Below are 11,186 nucleotides of genomic sequence, written 5' to 3' on the forward strand. Positions count from 1 at the left end.
GCATGTCCATGTGACAGCCTGGCCACTGTAATGGAATTTCGTGACATCACATCTCTCCAGTCTGGTTTTTGTCCCACCTGGAGCCATCCTCATGCCCAGGGGAGCTCAGCATCCTTATCCTGTGAGTGGATGAATTCCCCACATCTGCTCCCCTCTCAGCCGCCCCTGCTGTCTCTTCGAGATGTGCACAGTGCAGGCATTCTTTAGCGGTGCTTGCGCAGCGAGACAGGATATCGTTGTTACTGTGTAAACTTCCAACGTGGTGTCAGGTGGTGACGTGGGATTCCTGCAGCACTGTGATCCACTTTGCAACTTGACGCTCAGAGCCAAATCAGCAAGGTGTGATGAGTACACAGGACGAAAGGGTCCCCATGAAGGTGGAAATAATGCAACCCCATCATGACGGCAGAAAAGGCTCTCTCTCCATTTCACAGTAGTTACATTCTGGCTTACTCAAGCATGGGCTGTAGTATACAATAACTCTCAGTCCCATACTGTAACTGTGAGAGGTCAGCCCTGGCCTCTAAGTCCATGAAGAACTCACCAGCGGCCCCGGGTGGGAATACCAATACCAGTGTCTCCCATGCACAAAGAGCAGAAACATGGGCTCATCCTCCTCATCCCACTAGAATATGGTCTTCTTTGCCATGAGTCAGCATAGCAGTTTGACTATGTCGGCGAACCATGCACGAAACGCTGGTAATATCAAGACCAAAGCAGGAAGCTCCACAGCTGTCACTGTCTGCCAGCCAGGCTCTACTGCTGAGACTCACCACACTGTTTTCCTTGTCATCGTTCCCAACCACCCACCTCACTTTTTCTTCACATCCCACTTCTGACACCAATGTAACATTGGCACAGAGGAATTACCAGAGAATGCCATTTTCTACAAATGGAACAACTCTTATATTGCAGTTAAAACTTTTAGAAAGAGTCACACATAGTAAACAAGCGGAAGGGGACAATAAGGGCAAAAGGTAACCAAATGGTAAACACACTACAAATATGGCAGGAAATTTCCAAATGCTAATTAATAAAAGTCACATTTAACTGAATAAAAATGCACATACAACTGCAAATAAATAACACAATGAACAACATTACATTGTAAACTAAAGTCTGTGGAGAGGCGCGCAGCATCTCTCCCAATGGCCCACTCCCTGCAGTCCAGTGGTGGATGCCACATTGTGTAAATGTAAACTGATCAAAACAACTTTTAGAGAGGTTTTGATGCCAAGTGTTATGTTATACAGTGTTCTGTGCAAAGTGCTTTCTTCAACATTTGTAACAGGCTTACAAGCTACGTATTGTGTGCATGGACATGAGTGTGTTGTTGTAGCTTGCTGTGCAACTAGTTTCCTTTGCCTCATTTCTAGCCTGCACGTTTGTATTCTGTTTAAGATATTTGGATAGTAATGTGAGAGTACCTGCCTATAATTAATACTTAACTACTTTACTCTGTACAGTGTCACTATTTGCCCCTAAAGGAGAAGGCTATATGTTAATTTTCCACAAAATGTATGTTACATGTTATACAAATGCTATACAGTGTTCGATTGAGACTGCTGTAATGAGGGTTATACACTGAGCTTCACTGTGTGCTGTATTAAGGGCTTAGCTAAATGCTTTACTATTTGTCATACTGTTATATACTCAGGGGTACGCTCAATACTACACTGTGTGATATATGTGGAGTGCTGTTTTGAGAGCGAATACACCACATGAACCTGATGCTGTTGTGGTCTGTTGCCTGTGGGCATATGTGGTTGTTTAGTTTAGTGTGAAAAGCCTCTGTTTTAATAATGCTTAGAGAGAGGCGGGAGTCGTACATCTGAGCTCCTCCATAGTGCTTGGACTTGCATCCAAGATGATCATGGTTTATTCTCACCCCAAGACTGCAAAGGGTGGGGGGTGGGGGGGGTCAGTAAGACAGCTAAGGTCTGTTTAGGGTACGTTGGCATTAATAAGATAGTTAACGTAGTCGAAAATGTGAACAAATAAAGCTAATTTGGCTTATTTACAATTTACAAGATTCATATACATTATGAGACAATAAAAAGCATGTACCTAATAGTGTGGTAAATTTCAAGACATTTTTAGTGATTAAAATAAATTTTAGTATAGTCAGGATTAAAGTGAAAATTATTATACCACCTATGGCCAACTTCATTTGTGTTCTGCAATCCTATTTTTAGCCATGTGATGGAGCCAGAGATCCAAAAAATGCAGTTGTATTGCTCAGCAACACTCTTGGGTCACCAATGCTTTTCACAGTTCTGTTTCCCACACTGCATCATGGACACACAGGCCAGTTCTGTTTCCCCCCCCTCCCACTGTACACCAGTGGGCCAGCTCAATTCCTTATCAAACCCTTCATGGGCTGGAGCAGGTGTTCGAGAGCAGGGAAAACATGAGACCTCAGCTAAAAACTCCAGACCGTGTGAACCAAATCTTTCACTCGTGAAAGCTCAAAGTAAAACACTGTTTGAAAGGATAGTGAGTAAATTGAACAGTCCTCCAGAGGGAAAAACTCTAGTAGTGTTTAAAATGTCAAAATTAAAAGGAGTGTCCCACAGTGATGCTGAAAAACAAGGGTGTGGTTTTGTCCTGCAGTCTAAAGAGCACCAGCTGCAGTATATGTACTGGCTCTCAAAGAAGACACTGCACACCTACACACCAAGTAAACATTTTCTTCTCATTATGCTACAGACTATGGTGTCACCCATATTTGTTGAACAGTCCCATTACCTTCAATCTGCTCCAATGTCATGATCAATATCTCTGCAAATTAGCAGACATAACACTGGGAACCAGACTGCCAAGTTAATACAACTCTTTCTATTAGTATGTCCAGTTTTGATTCTGGATCCTCCTAACGTCTCTTCCTTATGCCACCCAGGGAGATACTCCTGCATCTCTTGCTTTTTCATTTTGTCATTTTAAACACTACAGGAGTTCTTCACTATCCTTTTAGTTTTACACCTGGATATCTGTAAAACAGTTTTAAGACAATGATGTTGTTAAAAGAACCATATAAATAAGATTGGAAAAAAATAGCTGTATGGATTTGCTGGTGAACTGTTGCCACCATCACTAGTATGCAGGATCCAAGGCCTGAACCAGTGAAAACACCTTCTGTTCTTCTTCCTGAGTTAGGTGTGGCACATCAGGTACTGATTGACTTTGAATGCATCACACACACAAACACTCCTCACACATACAGTTTTAAAGCAATGGTATATGAAATCGGAAGAAACAATAAAGTTCTTTGTAAGTTAGTTTATTGTTTGTAATTTAACAGTGTTCTCTGCCCTACTGGACTTGTGTTTGAATCATGACAGTGCAAGACAATTATAAATAAACGTACAAATCCTTTGCCTTTAACACCATGTATCTATAGTCACAGTGACACCATGCACTGCCTGACAGGTACCGTGGCAACATGAACTTCTACTATCTACCACATAAAACAATGACATGTTCATTGCAAACAGAAGCAAGGCAAGACATTCTGTTGTGGTATGAAACATAGAACATAAACATAATTAAAAAATGGAAAAGTGACTCTAGTTGAACAGGTCCAGTCTCAGCTCCAGACCCAGCACAGGTGATTGAAGCACAGAGTGCAGACATAGCACAGGTGAGCAAGTGAGCGAAGCACAGAGTGCACAGCCAGCACAGGCTCACAAGGAGCTTTCTCAGAGCAAGTTAAACAATTCTTATAATAATAAAAAAATAAATAAAACACAACCCCACAATGACATCTTGTAACTGTGCAAGTGTTCTACAGGAATCTACTGAAGCACACATCACTGGCTCCACATCCAGTTTCATTATAAACTCAAAATGGTGTCAGCTATCAAATAAAATACCAAATGCATCCAAATGGAGTGACGGCTAGCAGCTGTTGTCCAAGTACATGTGAAAGAGCGAGCGTGTGCGTGTGTTTCAGAGAGACAGAGAGGGTGTGAGAGTTAGGGTGGTTCTCCTGATGAGCTCATGGCCTGTGCCAGCCACTGGGTCTCACTATTCAAACATTCCTCCACTGTTGCTTCATTAGTTTTCATTTATGCTTGGATGGAGGAGGTTGTTGATTTCATTAAGCACATCTAATTCAACAAGCCACAAAAGTATGAACACTATTATTTATTGGTAGGTTTGTTGTTTTTGTATCGTTCTGGGTGTGTTCCTGCCAAATAAAGCACTTCTAAAACAATTCATCATACTGAACATGGACCAATTCATCATACTGTTAAAACTACAGTTTATCACTGCTTTAGCATGTTTATAATGGCACTCATATTTTTATAAATGGCTTTCAATTTCACACATTTACACTCTCACTACAGTGAAACAGACTTTCCACACGTCTATCTGGGTGGAGATACACTGTGAAGTCAGGCACACTAAGACACTTATATCCCACTCTTCCTCCATTTCATTACACCGTTTCATTTCTGGGTTAAAGTGGAATGGATTCCAACTAACAGATTATGTTGCATTGAGGATCCAAGCAACTTCCTAAATGGAGGAAAAGCAGAGCTCTCCTCCAGGGTGGAAGAAATTAATCATGCATATAAACATAAATGAACAGAAAATTAAAAAATCAAAATGGCGCTTTGGTTTAGGCTTAAATGATGACCCTCTTAAACAGCCTGTTGTGAGGCAAAACCCATCCATTTCTTTCCAACATGTTTGCCATTTGTGGGTTGCAGCCACTACAATGGGGAAGATTAACATTTACACTGACATGTTAGGAGGTCAGAGGTTACAATCACTAGCTAGTCTCCAGAAAATCCACCAGATGCCTGGTCAACTACTGAGTTCATGCAGTCAACAGATGAGGTGCGATCCTGTTCCTTCCACAGGAGATGTTCAATCATCAGAGCTCAGCCGCACCAACAAATACATTCAGAAAAGCATCTCCACCTTCAGCCATGTTCCTCAAATGGTCTCTGGTACAAAGTATAAGAGTTTGTTATCATCAGCACGCTATTCATTATTGCCCAGGCACTGCCAAGCATTGTGGTAGTAAGCAGCATTTTTAAACATCTTTTAAGTGCAACAAGAAATGGAGTCTCCAGGAATGGCGGCTCAGTGTGCTCTCCCCAAAAACAGCAGAAAGTGAGACAGAGCAGGAGCCGCAGAGCTCAAGACGGCGGGGGAGAGCAGAACCCTTTTCACCAGCCCTGCTGGGACAGTCAAGAGGCTCAAAGAACAGACAACACGTCTCAGAAAAATTAAGGGCCTCAATACTACAATTAAGATGTGAGACAGAGAAAGAGAGTGAGAGGAGAAAAGACTGAGAGAATTATGAGACAGAAGAGAATTTGTTGACATCCTTAATTTTCCAGCAGTGTTTTTGTCTTTTTTTTTTTTTTCCTGCAGAGAAAAGTCATGCTGTCATCGTCACAGCAACAGTGTGTCTATGCACAGCAAAATCTGCTCTGTTGCCCCTCCCACTGCATCAGGTACACACTGTTTTAGGATGACAGACCGCTCATGTTGCTGCTTTCAGGAATCACATTAGCTGGTCTCAAGAGGATTGCACAGTGACGATGGAATCCCCGCCTCTTTCTTTGACACAGGTTGGGCCAGACTGACTGTTGTCCCCAGCCAGTAGTTGCGATTGGCTGTTATCCCCAGCCAGGAGCTGTGACTGAACAGACAGCGCTCGGTGCGAGCAGTCCGCACTGTCATGGACAAGCCCCACCTCCTCAGGAATTTCCCCGCCCTCTTTCCCACTCTCTCCAGTCTCTTCATCATCTTCCTCACACCTAACCTGGCACCGACATACCTCGATGCCAGAGTCGCCCGTCAGACTGCGATGACGGAAGTGGTTCTCACTCAGACCCTCCTCACTGCACTGCTCTGAACACTTGGTGCCGGGTTCCCTTCCTTCAGCCTCAAATACACATACACTAGAGGAGAAAAATGTATGTTTGAGAGGAGAGTGTGCGACTTTCGAGTAAGGACTCTCCCCACAAAGGCTAGACTCCGCCCCCTGTGGGTACTGCAGCAGCATGGGGGTCACAGAAAGAGGCGGACTAGGCTGCGGGGGGGCGCTCTGCTCTGCAGCAGGGGGTGGGGAGGGATGTGGCCCTGGAAAATGAGAGGCCCTGCAGGCATGCCCGGAGTCACTGGGTGTGGTGGCATTGCTGGTCAGAGCATCGTCGGTCACCTGCACAGAGAAGGAGGTGCTACAGGGGGAGGAGAGGGAGCACGAGTCACACGAGCAGGAGGTGCAGTTCCCTGAGCTGTGCGAGGAGGTCATGCCACTGGGGCCGGCGCGAGCATAAAGAGCGCCGCTCTGCTGGGCCACGTCTGCGCTGTACGGTGGGGGAGGAGTGTTGGGCTGGGCTGCCACTTCTTCATAGGATGGCAGCTTAAAGGCAGCAAGAAAACCTGGCAAGAAAAGAAGAGCATTAACTCTCTACCTCTGTCACACCTCATGATTAATTCAGACACAAAGGGGCTTTCCACACAAATTTCACTTGTCCACATATCAGCTTAGTACGAAAGCAAATCACGTGTTGTGTGAACCACCATAGATATTCAACAGACAAATGTTGTCTTCCTGTGCTTGGCTAACAACTTTTCAAAACTGAAACACCAAAAGCTAAGGCAAAATGAGCATGCAGTCTGCAGCATTTTCAGTAGAGGCTGAGCACTTTTTAAACACACTGACAAAATACAGTTGATTATTAAAAGGTGATTTCAGAATTGACTTATTCCCTAAGAAAATATATTAAGGCACCTTTCACAAACTGAAGACATTCCCCAGATTTTGCTGGTTCAGAACTCTATCAGTTTCAGCTGGAATGTCTAATTGTCTCACTCTGTCAGGTCCCATCTTACTGACTTTAGAGTGCAAACAGCCATCTTGGACTGCAGGCAACTCTTGGGAAACAGAGCAGGGAGAGAAGCATACTGAGGTCGAGGGTGGGGTCTGGGTAGCTGCAGGCTCTGTGATAGGCCATCAGGTTGATTTCTCTCTGTCGCTGCTGCTGCTGGAGGCGGAGCTTGGCCCGCCTGTGTCTGTAGGCACAACAGCAGCTAAACAGAAGCAGAACCGTCCACAGCAACCAGAACCCTGCACGCATAAACACACAAAGATACATACATAAGCACACACACACACACACACCTGCTAACACATACACAGAGACACACACAAGCACACAGACTCAAACACACACAGACACATTCGGATACGCACAGACACAAAGTCTGATTTAAACTTCACTGAATCTAGTGCACTTTTCTGTCACTACCAACCATGTAATTAACTAGTTGTTTCATTCGTGCATTCTTTCATTCGTAGTTATGTCTCACCAGACAGTAGCACAGGGGAACATGTACTCACACCAGAGTTCATAGTAGTAGGTGCAGCAGCCGCTTTCTCCACAGCAGTAACCCGTCTCACACAAATACGGAGGCCTGTTGTTCGCCCCTGGGCAATATGTGGGGCTGGAGGCTGTGTGTTGGCTTGCTTGATACTTAACACCCTATAGAGACATTACCCATCATTATTAGTTATACAACACCCTAGACAGACATTACACATCGTAACAGAACACCCTGGAGGGACATATACACATCGGTATCATAATTCCCTAAAGGGGAATGGTAGTTGTTAAGGTACTGGACTTGTAATCAGAATGTTACCAGTTCAAGCCCCACCAAGTTGCCACTGTTTGGCCCTTGAGCAAGGTCCTTAACTCTGAATTGCTCAAGTTGCATTCAGTAAAAGTGTGAGCTAAATGTATATGTAAAGAAAAAAACATTACACGTCACTATAGTAACAACATCCACCAGAAACATTAGGCTACACATCGCTATAATATCAAAATAATAACATCAGGTTGGGTTATCCTATGGCCCAGCAGCTAGAGGATTGATCGATCTGTCATATATATATATTTATTTATTTATGTATTTATTTAAGAGTAATAAATGTTTTGGTAAATTTTACCCTGGTCAGAGTTCCCATGTCTGTATCCTTTGTAGCTAGAGTCACCTGTAGGTCACACAATAAAATCCATTTCAGAAATTCACAAAACAAATGATAGAAAGAGAAGCAGTCACTTAGAATTAACTGAAAGAGGGACACAGTCTGAGATAGGCAGACAGAGGAGGATGGATAAGACAAAGCTGGTTAATTTTATGGATATATACACACTGTGATATATACACACTGTGATATATACACACTGAGAAAATCCTGACCTTTCTTTAATTTTCCAAAACCTGCAGTCTCCGGGCTTGTCCGAGATTAGTCAGGAAGCTAACAGCACAGTACAACACCTGATATGCTAACATTTGTATTCTGCAGTCTTCAACATTACAGATACTGATTTTGCAATCATAATTCACCAATGATACATACATTGTGCACACCTAAATTACACATGCAGCCATGCAATCAGTTTTTATTAAAACACTGATAGTCATAACCATGCAGTCAATTTCCATTAAAAACACTGACAGTCACAAGCAGAGGCCAAGTTCAGATGTACTCTCCTGGCTGTCCATGTATCAACACCAACCACTTCAGTGTCACCACCAATGCAGCACAATAACTCTTTAATTGTGGAGCTTCTCTTTCAAAGGCTCTATGAAGGACAACTTGATATACATATATATTTAGACACACACACTCATTTGGGTACACACACAAGTGCATGCAAATATGTGTACTGACACACAAGTATGCAAAATGCACCCACATATGCAGGCACACACACATTCACATACAGACATACACAAACACAGACACAAAGACATCTTCACCCATCAAAACAGCTACAATACAATAACACAGTCCGGTCCAAAATGCCCTGATGTCACTCCGTCCATGTTACTCCACAGCCTGGTTTTACAGTTTCCCCCTAGTGTCCAAGCAGGCTACCACACATCATACGTGAACAACCCAAACGTGAATGTGACCTTTGGGGAAATGCCTTAGTAGCTCCTATTGCTTTGGTATTCACTAAACAGAACTGGCATCATGTTTTATTCCACTTAGGTGAATTGAGTTTATTTGTTCTGGGAAACAGATCTGCAGTTATGAAGATAACATGACCCTAGCACACAAAAAACAAGCTTTGTTTAAACAGAACTTTTTATACACTGCATAACTGTGGTCATGTATGAACTCACCCTCACATGCACCCATAACCACCCACAGGTTAGAGGTCAGCATGCATCACTAGTGAGTGAAAAGGCTGCACATTGGAGGGAGCACAATGCTCATCTGTAGGACTGCCACTATCCGCCAACCCCCTCCCCACTCCCCCACTCGAGACAGCTTGGAGAAGAGTCTTTCTGTTGCAGGGCACAGACACCTCCACCAACACACAATGGCTGCAGAGGCACCCCAGCATCGTCTTACAACTCTGGACAAACCCTAAGTTTGTGTTCCCGATCAGGCTGTAGCCTGTTTAGAAGTCAGCAATGACATAATGTGTCGTTTTCATAGAAGCATTCTGGGGCTATTCATCTATTGTTGCATTGTGTGTATTTACCCATAAGGTGACAACTGACATCAGTTCACCTCTACAGGCAGATGTAAGCACGTAAACAGCAAACAAATATCAGTGCTGGCTTAGAATAGTCCAAACCATGCATGGCCAGCAACAGTAAGCTGCAGTACCCCACACCCCAGCTATAGAGCCTGGCTCAAAGCCTAAAGTGGAGCGTGCTAGAGTCCTTCATGCCCTCCCCTCCCCCACCGCTCTGTAGTACCAGCACGGCGCATTGAGAGTTTAGCACAGTAAACGGCAGAGGACCGCAGAGGGCGCGTGGCAGCGGTGCAGAGACCCGGCCGGGCGCTGTTGCAGGCAGGCAGGCCGCCGGTGCAATGAGCTCCGAGTCCACAGCCATTTACCGTGCATTTCCCCAACCCATAGAATTAACGTGTTTTCATACAGAGAAACAGACTGATACATCCCTTAGAGCTGGCCTATGAGGAACGGTATATCTGGCAACAAGCAGAAATGTATTACAGCATTCGTGTTTTCTTTCTGTCACCTACAACCATAAAAACAGCTCAAAGGGGGGGGGGGGAAGCCATGTAGCCCTCGTGAAAGCTGAACGGAAAAGTTTTTAAGCCGTTTATGTTTGACTGACTACAACAACAACAACAAAAAAAACAGTTTAAAGCGAAAGATCTGAGTGGTACAGTTATGAATGCATAAAATAGTTTTTAAAAAACGCCAAACTTCAACTATAACACCTAACCTCCAACTGAGGTCTAACCATTTTCAGTATCCTGTAAACGTTTGAGAATCAAACCACGTAATATGCGTAAGTCATGCAGCACAGCTAAGTACCGGCTACTTTTTGAGATGCATGTTTTTCCATAAATTAAATCGACATGACTGATAAATCTATCCTCCCAGTATTAACATGTCCAGGAAAATCAGTCAGCGGATTGAGTAAAGGCGCCGTTGGCGACGACATATTCGCTCGCAGCTAAACGGAGCCCGCAGACTGTGACCTGCATGTGAACTACATGAACTTACCTGCACGCTTTTCAGTACCTCGGTGAACGTTAACGTCTCGCCTGAACCCATGACTTCAAACCCATACTGAAACCCGCGGAAGTACGGGGGAATTAGCAGGAAACCCGTCTGATGCTCTTCTACAGCCCATATCTACCCACAAACATAAATGCACCGCATCCGCCATTCTGGACCCGAAACAGACGCCCCCTCCCCAAGACCTCCACAACATCAGATGCCCCGACCAATCCGAAATGGGACGGGTTATTTTACACGAGAAAACTGCGTAGTGAAATAATATTGATTTAATTCAAAACAGATGGTTCGTGCTGTCTTTTAATGCCAGTCCTCGAAAAGTAGTCATGAAAGGAGACGTCCGTGCATAGTAGGATGTTCATCCTTAGCAACAGATGCTGAGATGCGGCTCTGCCTTGACTACCGACTTTTCTAAGAGTGGACTGAGGCTCACACTCACCACTGTAGCTACAGCTTAGTTATATGTGCATTCTACTGACAGCTAAGAAAAAGCATAGTCACTCACATTAAGAGACATTAGGCTTTTAGGGTAATTAGCAGCCATAAAATAACGGGATAAGCGTGCACTTACGTTATTATTTAACAGCCGTAAAACAGAACTAACTTCTCTAACTTGCATTTGTCGCTATAGTTTAGTTACATAAA

At 44.0% G+C, this 11,186-nt stretch overlaps 1 protein-coding gene across 1 annotated transcript; it reads right to left on the reverse strand.

The window, feature by feature from the left end:
• Positions 1-3,264: 3,264 nt before the first annotated feature.
• Positions 3,265-10,709, reverse strand: LOC113584232 (WW domain binding protein 1-like). The gene is made up of 5 exons (XM_027021019.2): positions 10,527-10,709; positions 7,976-8,020; positions 7,367-7,508; positions 6,932-7,093; positions 3,265-6,405 (listed from the first exon to the last, which is right to left on the reverse strand). The coding sequence occupies exons 1-5, from the start codon at positions 10,575-10,577 to the stop codon at positions 5,537-5,539; spliced, it is 1,269 nt and encodes a 422-aa protein (XP_026876820.2). The 5' UTR covers positions 10,578-10,709; the 3' UTR covers positions 3,265-5,536.
• Positions 10,710-11,186: the final 477 nt, after the last annotated feature.

This window comes from Electrophorus electricus, chromosome 11, assembly GCF_013358815.1.
Source record: "Electrophorus electricus isolate fEleEle1 chromosome 11, fEleEle1.pri, whole genome shotgun sequence".
Taxonomy (NCBI): domain Eukaryota; kingdom Metazoa; phylum Chordata; class Actinopteri; order Gymnotiformes; family Gymnotidae; genus Electrophorus; species Electrophorus electricus.

What these genes read in the sequence shown, in the direction of transcription:
- LOC113584232 (XM_027021019.2), bottom strand. Translation starts at nt 10,577, where the DNA reads ATGGGTTCAGGCGAGACGTTAACGTTCACCGAGGTACTGAAAAGCGTG. An exon ending in AGGTACTGAAAAGCGTGCAG is followed by an intron (nt 8,021 to 10,526) that starts GTAAGTTCATGT and finishes TGTGACCTACAG; the next exon opens with GTGACTCTAGCTACAAAGGA. An exon ending in ACATGGGAACTCTGACCAGG is followed by an intron (nt 7,509 to 7,975) that starts GTAAAATTTACC and finishes ATGTCTCTATAG; the next exon opens with GGTGTTAAGTATCAAGCAAG.